At 38.2% G+C, this 23305-nt stretch overlaps 1 protein-coding gene across 2 annotated transcripts in view; it reads left to right on the top strand.

The window, feature by feature from the left end:
- Positions 1-12726, top strand: part of SATB2 (SATB homeobox 2) — a 195789-nt gene extending 183063 nt beyond the window's left edge. For both annotated transcript variants that reach the window (XM_063647790.1, XM_054478699.2), the window contains one exon: positions 9539-12726. In XM_063647790.1, coding sequence (XP_063503860.1) covers positions 9539-10000 — 462 coding nt within the window. In that variant the 3' untranslated portion in view covers positions 10001-12726. The remainder of the gene's footprint in view (positions 1-9538) is intronic.
- The last annotated feature ends 10579 nt before the right edge of the window (positions 12727-23305 follow it).

Genomic DNA, 23305 nt, shown 5'->3' with positions numbered 1-23305 from the left:
CTGTAATCCCAGCACTTTGGGAGGCCAAGGTGGGCGGATCACAAGGTCACGAGATTGAGACCATCCTGGCTAACATGGTGAAACACCGTCTCTACTAAAAATACAAAAAATTAGCCGAGCGTGGCGGTGGGCACCTGTAGTCCCAGCTACTCGGGAGGCTGAGGCAGGAGAATGGCATGAACCCGGGAGGCGGAGCTTGCAGTGAGCTGAGATCACGCCACTGCACTCCAGCCTGGGTGACAGAGCAAGACTCTGTCTCAAAAAAAAAAAAAAAAAAAAAAAGAAGAGAGAATATGGAATGCAGCACCACAGAACAAAAAGATACTGAGCACTAATTGTGTCCCAGGCATATGGTATGCCAATTGTAGCTCACAGTCCAACAGTGACAGAGACATAAAATAATTATATTAATATTTACATTCATTATTAATCATTAAAGTTCTCCTCACTGAATGTTTGGGCCAAAATTAATTGTCCTTAATGCTGATTTTGAAAAAAGGGGAATATTAGAAGGTAGAGCTAGGTTTTTGAAACTTTCAATTACATGATATTTTATATATAGTCCATTTAAAAAATAATAGTATGTATTCAATCATCTATTCAACAAATTCTAATTGAGTTATGCATAAGGACTTTCAACCAATTGTTATTTTTAAGTAAAAAAATTGTGTGTGTGTGTGTGTGTATATCTCATATCATCTTGTTTGTGTTCTCATCTCCTATTAATGTACCTTAGCCTACAGGACCTGAAGCTTTGGGTGAGGCTTGTTACAGAGGGACAGACGTGACCAACTGGGAAACTGTTTTAACCTATTACTACACTGGATCAACCACCTTATACAGTCACCTCCTTAATGATTTCTCATATATATGTATATATATGTATATATATACACACACACACACACACATACATGCATACATACATACATACATACATACATACATACACACACGCTTTTTTTTTTTTTTGAGACAGGGTCTTGCTCTGTCACCCAGGCTGGAGTGCAGTGGTGTGATCTCAGCTCACTGCAACCTCCCCCTCCTGGGTTCAAGCAATTCTCCTGTCTCAGCCTCCCAAGTATCAGGGGAACCTGCCCCTGATAGTCAAGTAGGTTCTTTCCTATTTTCCCTAAGTGTCGGCCAGTCTGAGAAATAAAGGGACAGAGTACAAAGAGAGGAATTTTAAAGCTGGGTGTCCGGGGGAGGCATCACATGTCAGCAGGTTCCTTGATGCCCCACAAGCCACAAAACCAGCAAGTTTTTATTAGTGATTTTCAAAAGGCAAGGGAGTGTACGAATAGGGTGTGGGTCACAGAGAGCACATGCTTCACAAGGTAATAAGATATCACAAGGCAAATGGAGGCAGGGCAAGATCACAGGACCACAGGACCGGGGCGAAATTAAAATTGCTAATGAAGTTTTGGGCATGCATTTTCATTGATAATATCTTATCTGGAGGCAGGGTTTGAGAGCAGACAACTGGTCTGACCAAAATTTATTAGGCGGGAATTTCCTCATCCTAATAAGCCTGGGAGCGCTACGGGAGACTGGGGCTTATTTCATCCCTACAGCTGTGACCGTAAAAGACAGCCGCCCCCAAAGTGGCCATTTCAGAGACCTACCCTCAGGGACACATTCTCTTTCTCAGATATGTTCCTTGCTGAGAAAAAGAATTCAGCGATATTTCTCCCATTTGCTTTTGAAAGGCAAGAAATATGGCTCTGTTCCGCCCGGCTCACCAGCAGTCAGAGTTTAAGGTTATCTCTCTTGTTCCCTGAACATTGCTGTTATCCTGTTCTTTTTTCAAGGTGCCCAGATTTCATATTGTTCAAATACACATGCTCTGCAAACAATTTGTGCAGTTAACACAATCATCACAGGGTCCTGAGGTGACATACATCCTCCTCAGCTTACGAAGATGATGGGATTAAGAGATTAAAGTAAAGACAGGCATAGGAACTCACAAGGGTATTGATTGGGGAAGTGATAAGTGTCCATGAAATCTTTACAATTTATGTTCAGAGATAGCAGTAAAGATCGGCGTAAGAAATTATAAAAGTATCAATTTGGGGAACTAATAAATGTCCATGAAATCTTCACAATCCACGTTCTTCTGCCATGGCTTCAGCCAGTCCCTCCATTTGGGGTCCCTGACTTCCCACAACACCCAAGTAGCTGGGATTACAGGCGTGTGCCACCACGCCTGGCTAATTTTTGTATTTTTAGTAGAGACAGGGTTTTACCATGTTGTCCAGGCTGGTCTTGAACTCCTGAACTCAAGTGATCCGCCCGCCTTGGCCTCCCAAAGTGTTGGGATTATAGGCATCATCTACCGTGCCTGACCTTAAGTATATTTTTCTTGGAACTTTTAGTAGAAGAATGCTTTCCTTTTTTGGATCACAGTTTATGTTCTGTTGTAAAAAATGAGGTAAAATTAGACAACAAGTCAAAATAATTCTAATATTAACCCAAAATAAACGTGGATAAAAGTCATTTTGTTTGTGTTCTCATCTCCTATTAATGTACCTTACCCTACAGGACCTGAAGCTTTGGGTGAGGCTTGTCATAGAGAGACACATATGACCACCTGGGAAACTGTTTTAACCTATTACTACACTGGATCAACCACCTTATACAGTCACCTCTTTAATAATTTCTCATTTTCTCTATAAAAGAAGACCACAAAGTGTTGGCATATTATAAGTAATCCAGCTCACCCCATAATGATACAGTGAATTATATACTTTCCTAAACTTAATCATTCAAGATCTCACTTCCTTCCCTACAGGCAAAAAGCATTATATTTTACACATGGCTCCCAGCTGGTTTTCATTGAGGCCTTCAGAATCCATTTGAACACTGAGAGCTTTAAGAAGAGCTGCTTTATCTTTCTTAGTCACCTTTGGTCGTGGTACCATTAGGTCTTTTTGTTTTCGAATTTTTCGGTTTTTGAAGGCAGAGAAACAACATGTGTTCATATTACAATTGTGCTTTATGACTGGGCAAGGAACTTTGGGTTTCATTTGCAGTTAATGTCTCTTTTGAGTATATTTACAACTTCTCATTCTTCATTGCCATCTTCATGCCCATTTATAGACATATGTGTCACATTTCAGCCCAGAGAGATTACAGAAAATAAATAAGAAACTTACTAGACTTTTAACTTTCTATTTGTTTATTCCTACCCATAACTTATTCATCAGACCTTAATTGTTGGAAATAGGACTTCATATTAAAAAGCTGTATAAGTTAATAGGTCCGATTATTGTAGATACTCCATAAATGTTTGATATATGGACACACTTTTTAAAAAATTCTTTTAACCCAGGGCTGTTTTTAATATCACTTCTTTTAGATATGATGAACACCTCTGATGAAGAAGACAACAATCAGTTAAATGTAAATTAACCATTCTTTTGAGGGTAGAAGTGCCAATGCATACTTCTGGCTGTTTTTATGATAATGTTGCTATTTGTAATACTCCGATAAAAATCCAGTGCTATATTACAAACTGAATTTTTCTTACTAAGTAATTATATAAATATTTTCCCATCTCTCTGGTAATAGTAGCAGTTTTCAGGTCTTAGTAGATTTTTGGCTATCTCAGATTTTATGATTTAAGTTCATTATGAGGGCTTTCCATTACCCTGATGGTGGAATGCCAAGCACTCCATGCTCTGGCCGTGTGGCTCTCTCAGGTGTCATTTTGCTGGAGCGTGGTACTATCCAACAGTACTTTCTGTGCTAAGGGAAATGCTCTATATTGTGCTGTCCATCATGGCATTGCACAAGTGACACAATGGGGCACTTAAAATGTGGCTGATGTGACTGAGTGAGCATTTGCTTGTTTGTTTAATTAGTTTAAATGTAAATACCCACATGTGGCTAGTGGCTACTGTATTGGGCGGCACAGCTCTAACATGCTGACTTTCTTGCGGTTTTGCAGTTGTACCAAGTATATTCTTGCCTTGCAGCTTTTTTGTTTGCCTTTCTGGTATCTGGAATGCTCTTCCACATGGCTGGGCTTCACATCCTTCAGGACTGGGCTCCAATGCTGCCTCTGTAGGGAGCCTTCTCTGAGTCACCTTATCTTAAATAACTTCCCCTCCCCATAATCTTCCTCCTTATGCATTGCTCTATGTATTTATTACTACCTGATATTTTATTTACAATATCTCCTCTACTCTAAAGACTTTGTTCAATTTTTCTCTATATTTTACTCATAGAAGTCAGGAGACCATAATGTTTAAGAGCATGGGCTTTAACAGATGCTTGAATAAGATATGCTTGACAAGCCCAGTTCTGCTGCTTACAAACTCTGCACCTTAAACAAATTATCTACACTTTTGGAACTCCAGTTTTCCCATCATAAAATGGGGGTAAAAATGCCTGCCTCTAAGAGTACGGTGAAAATTAATAACATAAAATATATTTATAGCATTTAGGTCAATGTGTGGCTCATGAGTTAGCTTTATATGAATGGTAACACCTATTACTACCATTATTATTGTTATTAAAGCTACTTAGATATTTCATTACTGTGAACCCTGCCTGTCATACTGGAAAATCAACAGCAGAAGCTATGAAAAAGAAAGGCTTTTAAATAAACCATTTAGGACTCTCTTTACAGAAATGAATTTGTTGTCTAGATTAACTTTAATTTTGATGGAGAAAAATCCAAACCAAAAAAAGAAGTAGGATGAGTTGATAGGCTTCAGTGTGCAAAGAGTAAAAAGGAGTGGATAGTTACCCTTACAGAATTAAATATTCCATTATTTGGGAAAATCACATGAAGAGAGGTGTTTGCCTTAGGGATAAATAAAGGTCAACTACTAAGCCCATTTTTTTTTAAACTTTTATATCGAAATATGTTATAGTTTGCATACAGTAAAATGCATAGATTTTAATTGTACAGCTTGATAATCTTTTAGACATACACACATCCTTTTAACAAACACACAAGTCAATATAGAGAATATTTGCAACATCCCAGAAGGCTGTCTTCCACCCCCTTCCACTCAGTAAACCTCAGTGGAAACCCATTATGCTGGGATCTGTCAATGCAGGCTTTTCCTATTTTTTTCTACTCTTTTATATTAATTTGTTTTTCCTATTCTTTCACATAAGTGGAATCATACAGTTTTTAGTCTTTCATATCTGACTTCTTTCACTCAACAGTAAGTCTGTGGTATTTATCTATGTTTGTGTATATAGCAATAGTTCATTTTTCCTACTGCTCGGTTATATAAGTATACCACAATTTATTTATCGATCTTATTATTGGTAGACACTTGGGTTGTTTCTGGTGATGACTAAAACTGCTATGAGCATGCGTTTTAGAGGACATAGGCACTCATTTCTGGTTTTATACAGTGTTTGTATGCATGGCGTTAGTAGGTGCTATCAGTGGGGATTTTTTTTGCCCCTCTACCGAGCCCATTTTGAAAAAGGGAAAAAGGTAATGCTGGAAAGTCCTTGGTCCTGCCAGCTTTTTCATAAATAGTTGGAAAGATGCTCAATTAAACTTAATATAAAGAAAATCTCAGAAAATTATAATCTGACTGCATAAAGGACTAGTTTGGAAAGAGAATTTTATTCATTTTGCAGGGCATTCTCTTAGTTGGAGTAATTGTGAATTTTGTGACTTAAAATATTAATTAACAAAAAAATTATGCCCAAACTGTCAAATGAGCCTGGGAATGAAACCGCTTATAGATCTCTCCATCAGCAGTCAATGGCATGACTCTCAGGGCACTTGCTTGGGACAGAGACCAAACTTGATTCATTCTAGTTCACTAACAGGGAATTTAGAAGATGTTCTGAGAGATTCAGACCAAAAAAAAAAAAAAACACCAAATCGAAATATCAGTTAAGTGAGAGTTCAGAAACTTTTCCTGTGAAGAAATGGCTAAAAGAGTTGACATTATTTAGTCAAGATGTGAGAAAGTGAAGAAAAGATGACTTGATTCTGTCCTTTAGATGGGAGGATTTTAGAAGAGGATTTGGATCAGTTTTCGTGCCTAGAGAAGACCATCTTATAGGCATTAGGCACTGCTCTCCTTTCACTCAGAGTACGTATACCACTAGAATAAAGTACTACATGGTATTAGGAAGGATTCTTAGCAATTGGCTAGAGAGGAAATTATGTTGTTCTTTTGCTAGGAATTGTCTAGAGACAATAACTCTCTGCCTGGAGTAATTAGAACATTTTAGGGGAATACAGATAGTTAGGACAGATAACTTTGGGAATCTTTTAATCTCAGATATTATGTATATTGTGGTTGAAAGGGCTTATAGCCAAAGAAAAGTGTCAGTATAATAGAAAAAGCTCAGCTCCTTTGGTAACTTGTAAGACAGTTTCACTTTAGAGATGCCCATTTGGGCATTCAGTGTTTTGACTGCTCCTTCCTTACCTGTTAGAAGATGCTAGAAGATATAACTTAACCATCTTCATGTAGATGTCATCATGCTGCCCAACTCACTATGGTACATTGTCTGACCAGAAACTATATATTTCACTTTGTAGATAATTTCTCTAACTATTACTTCTCTTGAGAAACATCTTCCTAGTCTGTCATGGGCAGTTGCCTTGTCATTGTCCCCTGGAAACCTTCTTTATCAGACTGACAACTCCCCATGTTTGTAATTTCCAATTTGGAGGATTCTCCGAATACATTCCCTGAATGTAGAGGAGATGCAACATGTTTTCAGTTCAATCTTGATCCAAATAGCACCTTTGTGAGGAACTTGTCAGGATTCAGTTAATTAATCCATGTGAAGTTCTTGGAACTGCCTGGCACAGAATAAACATTCAGTGAGGGGTAGCTATTCTTGCTGTTCTTTCTCTGTTTCAGGTTTGGCTTCTCTGTACGTATGTATTACTAGTGCTCAGTTCTAGGAAATAAACGGGAGTGAAGCAGGCCAGTTGGTTGGACCTAAGGAGAAGAACAAATGCAATCATGCAGAAAGATTATAGTAACTTCAAAGTATAGTTTTGGAAAATCTCTTTAAATCTAACCAGTGCACAGTGGAAAATCCCTGAAGAACCAATCTAATTATTCAGTTAAATGGAACCATTATGCTGACTTTTACTACAGAAGGCAAGCATAATTTAGAAAATGGGGCATTTTAATTCTCTTTTGTTTTCCAATTAGCGCAATTGCTCTAATGGGGAGTACTCATGCTTGAGTCTATGTTCTTCCAGTACGTACTTTGCACATAATTTCAGTTTCTCTCTCCCCCAAAATTGGAATCCTCACCTGTTGACATAGAGGTTTGCTTATTGCAGTGCTCATGCTGCCCAGATCATGGCCTCAGAGCAAATATCCTTCTGCCATGAAAGTGGACCTGACCAGCACCAGTCCCCCCACCCCCAACCCCTGGAGCTCTGCTTTTCCTGCCGGGTATAATTAGGATGCTAAAGTAACAGAGCTCTCACTTTTTTTGCTGATGCCAGCTTACCACAACAGACCACATGAGTTTACTCTTAGTTGAAAGTGGTGAGGAAAATGCTAAGAACATTCATTTTAATTGGGCAACATTATGCAGACTTTAGTGCCACTGTTTTATAGTCCTGTGCTTAGGATTTCTTTCTGCCACTAGCCATCAGCTTATTATAGCAGATAGTCTTATTTGCTTCTGATTATCCTTTTTATTATTGATTATTGATTATTACTTGAAAAATTTAAACCTCTTTTGTTTATTGCTACCTTATTTAGGTAACAGTTTCATCTGCCCTAATATTTGTTAAGTTCTACATAAAAGACCGACAGTTTCACATTGGTGGGAAGTATTTTTTCATCATATGGCCCTCAAGACCAGGATGAATGGCAGATTTTTTTTTTTTTTTCTTAAATGCTTGCTTTGATGCTGATGTTTCGTAGCTAAAAGACATGGATCATATGGGTAGTGTGTGGTGGTGGCAGGAAAGGTGGCAGGGATGGTGGTACAAATGGTCCTTTAATGTAACTAGACGTGTTTTCTTTGCATTGGTTGGATTTATTCCTCCTGAACTCTGGAAAATGTTTAATTTGTTATTCTAATATGAAAAAGATCCATAAAATATGAGAGAATAGTAAAAGGAGAATTATGTTTTTTAAAAAGTGAACTCACTCTTCTTAAAAGTTTTGGGAGGATTTAGGAAGTTAGGCACTGACCTAAGTATAGGAAATGTGGTCTTTGCCTTTGGAGCCAACATGACACATTTTAGTGGGGAAGAGCACAGTAACCTTGTAATTCTGTCATACAGCTGAAACTGTAAGGTGTGGGTGATGGCTGCAGTTCCTCATCAGGACTTCATGTTCCATCTCCCCCTCCACAAAGTCCTTCTCACATAGGCCTGTGGGGAGAGCCGGGGCTGAGTTCCTTTGAGTAAGCTTACCTAAGATTTTGCTTTTTTATTAAAAGAGTGGGGAATAGGTGGAAGTAAAAGAACAATTATTTAAATTACAACTAGAAAGCTTTAACATTAGGAGAAAAAAACCCAGAAATTACAAAGTATATGCAAAACAGAGGATTAATTAGTTTATAGTGATATCGAGAAGGTCCATCTATGTAAGTATAAAATGGTCATTTAAATTCATAATTTAAGAAACAGTTATGTCTTTAAATTAGTTTGAACATTTTCACATTCTAAAAAATACATTTAAAATCAAAAGAATCAAAACTAGAACTAAAAGAATATAAAGTCATTTCTAATTTTACCAAGGATTGATTTTCTGGCTTAAGTACCAATTGTTCCTCTATAACACTGTAAGAGTCATTATGAGGCTGATAATAATTACTGTCATTTATTGGATGTTTGCTCTAAGCCAGAGATGAGGCAAACTATGACTCATGGGCCAAATCTAGTCTTATTGGAACATAGCCATGTTCATTTGTTTTTGCAATAGAATAGAATTGAGTAGTTGTGGCAAAGATCGACCCTCCAGAGCCTCAAATATTTACTATCTTGCCCTTTCCTGACAAAGTTTGCCAATCCCTGATTTAAGACAAGCACTGTTCTTTGTAACAATTATGTCATTTAATCCTTACAACATCTCTAGGAGGTTAGTTTCTTATCCTACTTTTATAGATGATGAAATAGAGGCTCAAAGATATTAAGTGACTTGCCCAGGGTTACTCAGCTAAGTGGAAGAATATGAACTTGAAGCCATGATGATAGAGTCCATACTTTCCCCTTTGTGCCCAATTTCTTTGTCGTTAGCCTTCAGAGAGGTGGCATATCTTGGTGGTTAAAGGTATAGAAGACTCTGAAGCCAGGTTGCTTAAAGTGAGATGACCTTAGGCAATAAATGACTTGACTTTGTATCTCAGAATATAAATGTTGGCAAATACTACTATTATGAACCTACTGTTTTGTAGGTGAGATACTAAATCTCCAGAAATGCTTTTAAGCTTTCCAAAGACCTGACTTTACAAATGACTATAGCTTACCTCCAGTGCTAGATAGATAACACATATTTCAGAGGGCTGATGGTTTTGGAAAGGTAAAATCATGAGTCCAGTGTTCATTTTTTTCTCTCTTAATTATCAGGTACTTCATAGACAGCAGTCTCAGCCAGCCAAGGAGAGTTCCCCTCCCAGAGAAGAAGCGCCTCCCCCACCTCCTCCGACTGAAGACAGTTGTGCCAAAAAGCCCCGGTCTCGCACAAAGATCTCCTTAGAAGCCCTGGGGATCCTCCAAAGCTTTATTCATGATGTAGGCCTGTACCCTGACCAGGAAGCCATCCACACTCTTTCGGCTCAGCTGGATCTCCCCAAACACACCATCATCAAGTTCTTCCAGAACCAGCGGTACCATGTGAAGCACCACGGGAAGCTGAAAGAGCACCTGGGCTCAGCGGTGGACGTGGCCGAGTATAAGGACGAGGAGCTGCTGACCGAGTCAGAGGAGAACGACAGCGAGGAAGGCTCCGAGGAGATGTACAAAGTGGAGGCTGAGGAGGAAAATGCTGACAAAAGCAAGGCAGCACCTGCCGAAATTGACCAGAGATAATGTGAACTTCTACTAGGCAAAGCAATACATCGGTCCAAGGATTTTCTGCTTTCATTTCTTTACAAGTTTTTTGTTTGTTTGTTTTTTGTTTTTGTTTTTGGGTTTTTTTTGCTTTATTTTTGTCTTTTTATGTCTGTTTTGTTTTTCTTACCCTTTTGGACATTTCTTTGTTGCACAGGATACACCTATAGACTGAATAAGTTCAGTATTTCCGAATCAGACATCGCCTTGGCAAAGACACTAAAGCGTTACACTTTATCCCGTCTCTATGACTGGATCATAGTCATTATAATCACAGGAGACTCTGCCTTCATTATCCTTGCACTTAACGGAAGTTACATCAGGCAAGTTCCAGGATGAAAAGAACTATGAAATAAATGAAGGAAGCTACAAGTGTATGTGTATATGTATATGTATATATCTCTATATTTACATATATATATTAAAATTGCATGGGACAGAGACTTTGCAATCCGAAAGAATAGACTGTGAAATGAGTTCTTAAAGAAAAGACTTGTTTATGTATTAAAAAAAACCACTTCACAGTGAGTCGCTTTGGCTTTTTGATAAACTGCGGCCTGCTCTCAGGGTGGGGTGACTATTTTTGAATTCCTATTTATTTTTTGTGTTTGTCCCTGATTTTTTTTTTTTTTTAATTCTATGGCTTCCTATCTGGCAGCTTAATGGGTAATTTTTGAGGTATGTATTTAACAAAATAAACAACACTGCCGAAAAAAAAAAAAAAAAAGTAAAGTGAAAAAAATCAGGGCACATTAAAATGATACAAGTCAAATTAATCTTAAAGACACAATGCACACTTAAAATGACTCAATAAAATGACTTGCTACGTTCCGTTATTCAATTTGTCATTACTGTAGTGAACAGATGCATTTCTCTGGAATTCCAAATAAGTAAAACTGAAATTCAGTGCAGAGAAAACTTTGTCCATTAGTGCAAGTCTTGATCAAATGACATTTTGACATTGGACATATGGTATTCATAGTATGAGCCACATTTTGTTGTGAAATTTATTTTCCTGCTTGTGGCTTCAAATCTGAAAATTAATAAGCCTGCTCGTTGAAAAGTTGTTTGTTGTTGCTGTTTTTTTTTTGTCTTTTTGTTTTTTACTAGAAAATAGTTCAGTGTAATATTAAGTTAGAAAAGAAGTTGCCGCCCAGTTAAAGGGGCTCCCTCTCAAAGAAATCTCCATCCTTCCCTCTCCCAAAAGACGTTTCTGATTTCTGTTTCACTTTGGGCTTCCTCTTCTTTGTACACATTCCATCTACCTAATCAAACATTTTCAGTCCCTAATCTCTCCTGTCCCTTTTCCTGGGATGACAGCCCTAACAAGAACTGTTTTTGAATTGTTGTGCAGCTCCAGGCAATAGAGTATGTGAAGCGATTTCAGTAGAATCACCTACTCATCATAAAAGAAAACATTATCCCAGTTACCTACATCGCAATTACCTTATGTAAAGCAGAACTAATGCTGACTGGATGTTTAATGGGATGAGCATTAAAGCTGCAATCTACTATAGTACTCCAGATCTCTTTCAGCTTCCTATGAGAAACACCAGAAGCATTACTTTCCACTTCTACTTACAGTAATTGCAAGAGGAGACCTCACATTCAGGACTGGCCTAGTGAACGCAATCCATGGTTTAAACTGGCCATTAAACAGTCCCACATGGTTGGATTTTTTTTTTTTTTTTTTTGAGTTGTGCTTTCACGAAACCTTGTCAAAGACCTCATGCAATATCACTTTGAAAGTTATTTTCTGTTTACTACACAAACATTGTAATATAACTGTTAATACTATTTATATATTTGAAAGGTATAAAAGGTAGGAGTTAAAAAAAAAACCTCTATGTGTAGATATTAACTCAGAACTTACAATATACAGGGAGAAGACATGTTGCAATACAAGCTAATTCTAGCTGCTCAGTAACCTCTGGAGTTTTTAAAGGGACATTTTCCTGTACTTTTTCAAATAATGATGTTTAAAAATTATCTTGACATGAGCGTCATATACCTTTGCAAAAGGATGGTTGTTTGCAGTTAGCCCTGGCCCCATCCTTCCTATTTCTGTAGTATGCTGCAGCTTTAATCAGAAAGTCCATGGTTGCTGCTTCCTGATCTCCGAGTTACTCTTTCCAAATTGTCTTCTTACACTGTTGCTGAAGGTCACTCTGTACACGTAATGGAAACTGATTTTGCCAAGCTCTTACAAGGTGGTTCATCTATCGATGGCATCCGCATTTGGTATCTTTTACACTTCAACCAAAAATTTATTAGGTATTTTTCAATGCTAAGTCTTGCCTTTTATTTTTTAATTTCACTGCCAAGTTTGCAGTGGTTCTAAGTGAATCTGTGGGCATTTTAGCCTGTGGTCTTGCCAGATCTTTGCGAATTACAATGCATATATGTCTATTTATTCAATATCTGTCATATAATATCTATTTGGAAGAAGAAACTTTCTCTTGTAGTGCCTCTTGACAAAGCACAATTTCCCGCCTTTTTTTTTTTTTTTTTTGTGAAATGAAGAAAACAAATTGTGTTTTATTGCGGTATCAACAATGTGAATAAGGATTAACATATTGTAAATGTTCTTTTTTCCATGTAAATCAACTATCTTTGTTATCACTAAGTGATAATTAATTTTTAACTTATGTGCATTGTTAGGCTGTTAGAATTTTTTGGTTGTTAAAATAAACGCATTCAATAAATATGACCTTGTTTGTCAATTATTTTACTGGGCATTATCTGCTTTCCCACTTCATTTTTCATGCAGAGAGAGACCTGGTGAGTCTTAGGAAAATTTGTACCCTTATTTTAGAAACAAGACAGTGGTATCTGCAATTACAGATATATGAGTCCTGTACAGTGCATGGATTTAATAGCACATGTGAACGTATGTGTGTCTCTGTATGTATATAAACACATGCATGCTCACTTCCTGGAGCTGGCAACTGGGAGAGTCATTTATCCAACCTTTTGTCATATACAAACAAAACTCAAATGTATAAAGATATATTTATAGGCTGCTGTTTTATTTTTCTAGTGAATATTTTCTGTTTATAATTAAAAAACCACAAATGACTGCGTGTCAGGAAACTTTTGGAGCACATATGTCCATGGTTAATGGACATAATAAAAGTCTTTTATATTTAGAGCTGGGGTACCATAATGTGTGCATGGAGGAATGCCGAAAGGATTGATGTATCTGAGAAATGTGTGAAAATGATTTTTTAGAAAGTGCTTACCATGGAAAAAACTGCTCAAAAGACTAATGTTAATAAGGAAAGAGCAAGTGCTTCACTTCAGAACTGGCAAAGAAAAAGTAAATTAAAAAGTGATTTTGTTTTCTTTTGATATTGTAAATGTTTTTCCTGTTTATTTTTTTTTTCCATTTTTCTGCATTTGATTGACATACAGATATAACTTCTCTTTCTTCCTCGGTTTCCCTTACCTTTTTTAACAGCCCACGAACCATGTAGATATGTTTTAATGATAATTTGTGAAAACCGAGTGTTTGCAGAAAGGCAGACAGCTTCAGGGTGCTGAAGGTTTCTAAAAACAGCTAGAGGCTCAACACGGGGTGAAACGTTATTTATGCAAATATAAACGAACTCTGCATTTAGACTAAAGACAAAGAAGAAAAGCATTTGTGAAATAATGACTTTTAGCACAAGCAGCTTCCACATTCATGACATTGTGTTTTAGGGGTCAAACTTCATCAGTGGGAGGCTCTACACACAGATGAATTGGTGTGCCTAGAAGGTGTCTCTGTGCTGGTGACTTCTATTTTCGAGAAAGCAAAGTAGGAATTTCTCAAAGTCATAGCATCTCAGAGCGATCACTTCATGGGTTGAGTTTTGTCGTGTGTGTGTGTGTGTCTAGAGGACATATGTTTCTTTACGCTGTTATTTCCCTTCATGAAGAGTCTCAAAGACTTTAAATTCCCCACATTCTTTCTAAAGGACAATCATGCTGTAACTAGACAGTAAACATTTATTAAACATGTACTCTATGCCAAACAATTTGCTAGAAATTGCAGTGACAAAGAATGTACGACTTTGTGCTTTCTCCTCAAGAAGCTTATAACTTGTTAGAAAGGCAAAATATAAATCCAGGAAAAATGAAATAGTCACACAAAAGTTGTCTTCAGACAGAAATGTATTTGTTTAATGGGTGGTGCAAACACATGCTATGAATTTAACAATTATTGCTTATAAGCTAGAATGGTCTCAGAAGGTGGAACATTTATGATTAGGTTTAGCTGCATACAATAGAAAAAAAAAAGCACAAAGTAATTATGACCCAACAAGGGTTTCTTACATGAAAGAAATTGCTGAGATAAGCTGGCTTCATGAAGTCAGAGACTCACACTTTTTCCAGCTCACAGCTCCATTTTTTCCTGTGTTCATTCCTGTGTTCCCTCTTCATAGTCCAGGATGATCGCTAGAGCTCTTGCTATCACACCTAACTTCCAGGCATCAGGAGGGACAAATGAGTAAAGAATGACACACAGTCTTCCCTTGGTACTGTAGCGGATTGGTTCCAGGAACCCCCCCCCCACGACACACACCCCCAACCCATGGATACCAAAATTCACTAATGCTCAAGTGCCTTATATAACGGTGCATAGTATTTGCATATAACCTTTGCATATCCTCCCTTATATTTTAAATCATCTTTAGATTATTTATAATATCTAATACTATTAGAATACATAGTAATACAATTAGTATAATGTAAGTGCTATGTTAATAGTTGTATTGTTTAGGGAAGAATGACAAAAAAAAGTCTGTACATGTTCAGTATAGACACAACCATTCATTTTTAAAACAAATATTTTTGATTTGCAGTTAGTTGAATCCACAGATACAAAGGAGCGACTATACTCTCTTTCTTCAAGCCCTATGCTTGAATGCAGGGGAGACTAGTAAATGTTTCTAGCTGTTCCGCGAATTCCAGAGAAAGGGGGAGAGTGGATATTTGGTAGGCAGCTAACAGCCTCTGCCACAGAAGGTATTAAGAAGAATGTTGAAAATAATAGATAAGAGAAGGATAAGTGATGAGGCACATTTGCCCTGCTGCTACCTCCTGCACCTTACATCTCTTCCTTCTCCTGAGTTCAAGTTCATTCCTGGCTAACTTTAAGGATCAGTCCAAGCAGCACTTCTTCCAGGAAGCCCTTCCCCATCTGCTTTGCCAGTGTGATACAAATTCTTCCATGCTCATGCCGCTTCCAGGGTATTACACTGCACAGTTTGTAGCATGTTGTGGTTACTATGCTAAATGTTTATTTCCCATGAGCCCTTGAGACCTATAGCTGAATCCCAGACATGGAGTTCCTCAGTAGCTAGAACAGTGCACTCAAAAATGTTGATTGAATGATTGTGTATTAAATATGTGAAAAAACAGTGCATTCAAAGACATAGAGTCAGAGAAGAAGACACACTGTAGGAGAGTGAGCAGAGGAGCAGGAGAAAGGAACCTGACACTGGCAGAGCTCTCCCAGGCTAGTTGTTGCTTTACGCTCTCACAGCAACTCCTCACAAATACTATTATCCTGAGTTAACGAGGGAAAGGAGGCTGTGCCTAACACAAGGTCTCAAAGAGGGTTTATGGCTATTTTTCAAATATGTCTAGTCAATTATTCAAGACACACGCTTTAGGGTTTATGTAATCTTTTTTGATTTCTAGAGCTTTCCAAATTGTAAAAGTTGGGAAATTGATAAAAAATGATGGAACAGGATAACAAATATTGGCAGAAGTTAAGGATGTTCATTCAATTTTTTTCCAAACTGTCATGTTCTTAATAGACTTGTAAAATGAAGCAGAAAAAGCCAAACCTATTCCTAAAATGATCTGCCTTTAAGACCATTGTAACTCACAGGTAGCAGTTATTTTCTCTTCCAAATTCATGACACTTGTCTGTACCACTCATTAAAAATAATAGAGCAGTGTTTGAAGACAGCTTTCGTGAGGTTATTTCACATCTTCTGGGTTTATGTTACAGACTTTGGTGGCTGAACGTGGCAGATGATATTAATAAAGAAAAGCCCTAAACTTCGAAGGGAATTGGGATCCAGAATATCTGAGTTCTGATGGTGGCTCCACCATTCCCTGGTTGTGTAATGTTGGGCAAATTAAGACTTTGAGCCTAATGTTCCTCATCTAAAAATTGGGCATAGTGACTCTCACAGGGTTATGCAGAATCCAGTGGTATAAGATGCTTTGAAAGTGGTAAAGTTTGTGAAAATATTACGTTTGTCATCAGAAATTGCCAAGTAGTGATCTAACTTTGATTAATTGTATTTATTAACTTTCAGAGATACTGATGAAATAAAGCAACATTTAAGCTTTTACTTAGTTATTACAGACATATTTAATTAAGGCTTGTGGTACGACCACAGGAATGCCATGACCAACTCAATCTATTCAGTAAATATATTTATTGAACACCATTAGTGGCCTTGATTTTTAATGCAGAATCAAAGCAGTTCTGGATACATTTAAATTGATTAGTATATAAGATTTTTGTTTTCTATCACCCCAAAGAATGCCACTTCAAGGATCCCTGAGAGTGAAGCTAAATACATTAATTTGTGTCTGAAATGCTTACCACTGAAAAGTGGACATATATGAATTGGGTACATTTTGCTTTATTTCTACCTTCCACCCATCTTTTCAAAGTGAGTGGAGAAGGGTAAATTCTAGGGGACTACATCAAAAGTAATTAAGAGAGATTTGGGCAATAGCTCAGCAGGTTTAGGGGTGGGTGTGATTCTTTAAAGACAACAGCAAGGCCTGAGGTCTTTGCATTTGGCCATGCAGAGAACAGGGGTGGGTGGGCAGGTGGAGGAGACATGGGGCTGTGTGGGGATAGGCATGACAATGTGTCTTCTGAATGAGCATGTCTAGGACTGGCATATTGAGTCAGAGACAGGAACAATGAATGAAGGGTACAATGAAGGGAGGTGATTTGACACCCTGCAAATTCAGTATTGCTGGGAAATAATAGAGCCGGGTTCTAAAGCAAGGTCTGCATTTTCTCCCCAGTATCACACCACCTCTCTTTTTGTATCCTAGAATGTCCTAGAAAGAATGTATAAACTGAGCATTAATTCGTTGACCAGCATAGTTTCTATGTCATGACGATTTGACATCTCTTAACACACTTTTTCATAATCTTGTTCAAGTATGACATTTCTGATTGAGTTTTGTTCTGAGGGAAAGCTTATTTTTAGAAAACACCATGATCTCCTAGCACAACTGTCCCAAAGAATCTAGAAGTAGCTTCTTTTGTGACATTTAAAAAGGCTTAAAGTGTTACCTTCACATGTGGGGAAATAATTACAAAAATATTCCATTAGCAATGTAATAAATAGTGCAGAGCAATGATTAATTAAAGAGATAACTATAATTTATTCACTATCCATTAGCAAGCATAATCCCATGTAAACACAAAATAACACAGGCTGAGGGAATCAGGGGAGACTCAGTGTCAACTTTGAACTGAGCAATCCTAGGAATCTACCCTTAAGGAAAAGTTAAGGAAAAAATAAAATCTTTACAACTTTAATTTGTTTCTAGTTGATTGTGTGGAGGCAATGAGTTGTTCTAGTTTATTTTTTACTAATATTGTAGCTTGAAAAAGTTACTTTTCAATCCCTAGTTTCTTCATCCATAAAACAGGCCCAGGAACAGTGGCTCACACCTATAATCCCAGCAGTTTGGGAGGCCAAGGCAAGAGGATCACTTGAGGCCAGGAGTTCAAGACCAGCCTGGGCAACATAGTGAGACCCTGTCTCTTCCAAAACAAACAAAAGTATAAAATAGGGCTAATGACTTATATATTTCAAGGTTGTCATGATTAAATAAAATAACTATGTGGAAGCATCTAGCATAATTCCTTCCTTCCCTTCCTCCCTCTTTCTCAGGGAGAAAAAAAGCAGGATATAATCAAATGTTACAGAGGACTTAAAAATAGTTCAGATGAGTTTCAGAGTAGGATTAAGTCTTACGTTTAAATTTTTTGTGTGTGATTTAAAATCTTTAAGGATAAAGGGCTGTTAGGCTACACTCTCTCCTTTTCTCCTTCTCCCACTTTTTCTTTGATTCTCTTTCATTACAGTCCCTTTCTCTCCATCTCTCCCTTCCTCCGGTTCCTTCTTCCTGGCAAGAGCTATAATATGATTTTCTTTCCTAATTGCAAACAGAATGAATGAGGTGTTTCAGTAGCCTTCTGAGGTCTTCAAAATTAGATATTTAAACTTAATGACACCACACTTGCTTGTTTTTCTGCCGCCTCATTCTTGTTCTTTTTTAATGTATTTCTGATTCTCTTCTCTCTAAGCCTTTACGCCCAAGACAATCCAGGGTTCTTCCCTTCATCCTCCTTTTCCCAAATCTACTCTCCTTCCTCATCCAGCATCATGACACTAAATGCACCCAAATGCTGACCACACTACAATGTCTGTCTGTAGTCTAGACCTTTCCTACATCTCCAAACCAGTAGGTTCCACTGCTGATTCAATTCCTCCACATGCCTGGCATGCTTCACATGGCCCCAGACGACCTCCTCTTCTTCCCTGAACTGTTCCTCCCACCTGTTGGCAACTCCAGCTTTCCAGTGGCTTAGGCCTAAAGCCTTGGATTTGCCCTTTATTTATTTTCTTTAACACAATGGCATTTAATCTGTCAGGAAAGTCCTATTGGGGAAACCCACCCCCAATATTCCAATATAGGTTCTTTCTATTTTCCATAAGTGTCAGCCGGCTGAGAAATAAAGAGAAAGAGTACAAAGAGAGGAATTTTACAGCTGGGCCTCTGGGGGTGACATCACATATCGGTAGGTCCGTGATGCCTACCTGAGCCGCAAAGCCAGCAAGTTTTTATTAGGGATTTCAAAAGGGTGGTGGTGTACGAACAGGGAGTAGGTCACAAAGATCACATGCTTCAAGGGGCAAAAAGGAGAACAAAGATCACATGCTTCTGAGGAAACAGGACCAGGGCAAAATCAGAAACTCCTGATAGGGGTCTATGTTCAGCGGTGCATGTATTGTCTTGATAAACATCTTAAACAACAGAAAACAGGGTTCGAGAGCAGAGGACTGGTGTGACCTCAAATTTACCAGGGCTGGGGTTTCCCAATCCTAGTAAGCCTGAGGGTACTGCAGGAGACCAAGGCGTATTTCAGTCCTTATCTCAATCGCGTAAGACAGACATTCCCAGAGTGGCCATTTATAGACCTCCCCCCAGGAATGCAATTCTTTTCCTAGGGTCTTAATATTCCTTGCTAGGAAAAGAATTTAGTGATATCTCTCCTACTTGCATGTCTGTTTATAGGCTCTCTGCAAGAAGAAAAATATGGCTCTATTCTGCCTGACCCCGCAGGCAGTCAGACCTTATGGTTGTCTTCCCTTGTTCCCTAAAATCACTGTTATTCTGTTCTTTTTCAAGGTGCACTGATTTCATATTGTTCAAACACACATGTTTTACAATCAATTTGTATGGTTAACACAATAGTGGTCCTGAGGTGACGTACATCCTCACCTTAGGAAGATAACAGGATTAAGAGATTAAAGTAAGACAGGCATAAGAAATTATAAAAGTATTAATTTTCAGAACTGATAAATGTCCATATTAAAATGAAATCTTCACAATTTATGTTCAGAGACTGAAGTAAAGACAGGCAAAAGAAATTATAAAAGTATTAATTGGGAACTCATATATGTTCATATTAAAATGAAATCTTCACAATTTATGTTCCTCTGCCACGGCTCTAGCCGGTCCCTCCATTCAGGGTCCTTGACTTCCCACAACAAAGTCCTGTTAGCTTTCCTTTTAAATATATTCATAATCTCACAACCTCTCACCACCAACATTACTACCAGCTTGATCACAGCCACCATCACTGTTTACCTGGAGTGTAGCAACAGCCTCCACACAAGTCTCCTGCTTGACCCTGTCACCTCTTCAGGATTAAACCAATGTCCTTACAATGACCTGCAAGGCCCTACGTGATCTGACCTTTCTCTGACCTCCTCTCTTTAATTCTCTCTCCTCTGTTTACTGGGCTCCAGATACACTGGCTCCCTGCTGTCCCTGGAATACACTAGGCCCACTCTTGCCTCAGGACTTTGTTCTCCTAGCTCTTCTCTTTGCCAGGAAAGCTCTTTTTCCAGACAGCCCCATGGCTGGCTTCCTCAATTCCCTCCAATCTGCCCAAAAATCATCTTCTCAATGAGAACTATGCTGATCACTCATGTAAAATTGCAAACTCACCTGCCTTCTGGATTCTTTTTATTCTGTCTATTCTGTCCTGCATTTTCTTTTTCATAGCTTCTAACATACTCTATAATTTACTTATGTTTCATGTTTTTATTTATTGTCAGCTTCCTCACCCCATTGAAAACACAAATAGGGCACAAAGCTCTTCCCTCCCTTTTAACAAATATTTGATGAATGGGGTACATTTCATAGCAGTTTCCCTCTGTTGGATTTTGAAATTTTCCCAACTTCAGCCAAGATTAAATATTTAAATTGCCTTATAGGGATAAACTTCATCTGAATATTTCTGTAATGCATAATCAAGTTACTTGAGTTACAAGTGCCTTGATCTCAAGAACCTCCACAACTGACATTTGTAAGCCCCACATTCAGGTAATTCATAGTCTGTGATTCTGTGTTGTCTTGGAAGACAGACTCACAGAACCATGGGCTTTGTTATCCTGCACATCCTCTTATTCAAAGCAGAAATTCCTTTTCAGGCATCCTTGGCTGGAGGCCATGCAGTCTTTGTTCTTTCATGACTAGGAACTTATGAGTTTGGAACTCAGCCCATTCTGCTTTTAGTTAGTTCTCTTTTCCCCTGTTATTGGTGCCATCTAAAGCTGAATTGACTCTTCTAGTAACAACCTCACATATTTAGGCTCATATTGAATATTGATTACTAAATCCTATAAGTTCTCAGGCTTTCTTTCTTAATCATGTGATACAGCTACTAAGAGGGCTATGTCATTTCAGACTGCATGAATAGAGATATACAGCTTAAACCAAGAAAGGTGATCGTCCTATACTCTTCAATACTAATCAGGCCACATTGCAACATTGTTTTCAGTTCTGGGTGACATATTTTGGAAGGATGTTGATAAATTGAGATATATTCAAAAAACAGAGGGTGACAAGGATGTATAAGAGCCTAGAAAGTTTATCTTCTATTAATTTATTCTGTTAAATCATTTTTTTCATTTGTCAACCAACAAAGTAGATTTATGAAATGTCTATTATATTGAAGCCATTGTGAGGGAAATAAAGTCAGGACCTTTAGTTGACAACAATAGAACTAAATTTAACTAGTTAAGTAGAAAAAGAATTTACTAAAGGTTATTAGAAGGCCCAGAGAATTTCCAGGTGAGTCAGAAAATCTGGGTTAGAGATTAGGATCAATATCTAAGATGACTCCAGGGGAGACTGCTGCTGCAGCACGGAGCACAAGCACCAGATCTTGGTCCCACGCTCCTGGTCACTGAATGCCATCTCAAAACCTCTGCCCCTGCTGCCTCTGAAACCCGGATGGCTCTGCCACTGCCCTTAGTGAAATGGAATTCACATGGTGCATTTTTTTTTTTCCATTCCCTTCCAAATAGAAGTCCTGATTGAAGGAGTCTAAGTCATATGTAAGGAAGGCTGGGAAAGTGCATTTCTGTCTTCTGTCTTGGACTCATAGGTAGGAAATTCTCTAAACATAGAAAAAACAGTCAGAGGTGCTCAGGGCCCAAAAAGTATGCCAAATGCACTACACTTCGAACTCTTTGAGGAAAGATACTATGCCTTATTAGAACAACTTAGTGTTGCTTTGAAATCAGAAAGGGCTGGTATCTATCTAGAAATAGATCTACTCTTCTTCCTAGCTTTCTGTAATTTGGAGCTATATATATATATAAAAGGAAAATAATACCTCCTTTGCAGTGTGTGTGTGTGTGTGTGTGTGTGCCCATATAAAGCACAGTGCCTGCCTATTAAATGATAGTTTTCCTGCAATATCTTTGTATTCCCATTACCAAGGATGATTCCTGGTACAAAGCGTTCATTTTTTAAAACTATGAGACTGTTCGTTGAAGTCATGGTATTTACCTTTGAGAAAAATATCAGTAGGTAGATAATTTGTAAACCAAAAAATTCTAAAATCCAAGGTGAAATAACGTCGATCCACTGTGGATGGGGAAGTAAGTGTCCTCTGAGGTACTGATGCCTGCTTTTACTAGGAGAAACTAGAAGTAGCATCAAATAATACTTAGTCTTATTTGACTAAGAGTGACTGTAAGAGTGACTCAGTATGAACTTGATCAAGGGTAAATCACCTCCATCAATCATTCTTCTATATTCAGTTGGACACTACTAAATATTTCCAGATGGCAGACCAACTCATTAGATTATGTGGGAGAATACATTTTGTAACTAATTCCACCATGGACCAGCACCAAGTTGGGTTGTTTAATATCAGAAAGATTGTCAAACCTTAAGTGAAACTTGTTTACATCACAGACAGTTTACACATAACATTGCTTTGAAAACCTCTGCACTCAGATAGTAGAACAATGGGGTTTTAACCAGTATAGCTGCAAGCTTGCACACCTGAAGTTGATTCATGCAGATATCCTTGAGACCCATTCTGGTGGCATTCAGGAAGCTTACTGTACTGGGAATATTGGGGAGGCCTTGGCATCTTCAGCACCATCATAGGATAAGGGTACTCCTGCCAAGGTCCCATCTGCAAGTGTGACACTCACCTCTATTACTTTGTGAAATGCTATTTTGGGAATATAGTCCATGGCTGTCATTGCCAGACTTTGGGACTTCTTGGACCAGTAATAGCCACTCCTCAGGCTTGGGGGCCAATAAGGACTTGTCAAGTTCATATTGGCAAATAAAGACACTCAACAAGCAATACAAAATATAAAACTACCATCTTTTATACCATTATCACATTAAACAAAGCACTTTTAACTCCTCCCAAAGTTGGAAGGACATCATCTTAAAATAAACTATAGTTGGGCTGGGCAGGGTGGTTCATGCCTGTAAGGAATCCCAGCACCCTGAGGAGGCTGAATCTGGGAGGATTGCTTGAGACCAGAAGTTCAAGGTTACCATGAGCTATGATTGTGCCACTGGACTCCAGCCTGGGTGACCAAGCAAGGCCCTGCCTTCGAAAAAATACAACAGAATAAAGCATAATCCTATTCAAGTGAGGAAAGTGAACCAATTTGCTGTGAAATATGTATGTCTTACCCT

Source organism: Pongo pygmaeus, chromosome 11, assembly GCF_028885625.2.
Source record: "Pongo pygmaeus isolate AG05252 chromosome 11, NHGRI_mPonPyg2-v2.0_pri, whole genome shotgun sequence".
In the NCBI taxonomy this organism is placed as follows: domain Eukaryota; kingdom Metazoa; phylum Chordata; class Mammalia; order Primates; family Hominidae; genus Pongo; species Pongo pygmaeus.
The sequence above is the reverse complement of the archived record's forward strand: the minus strand, read 5'-3'. Positions and strand labels throughout refer to the sequence as shown.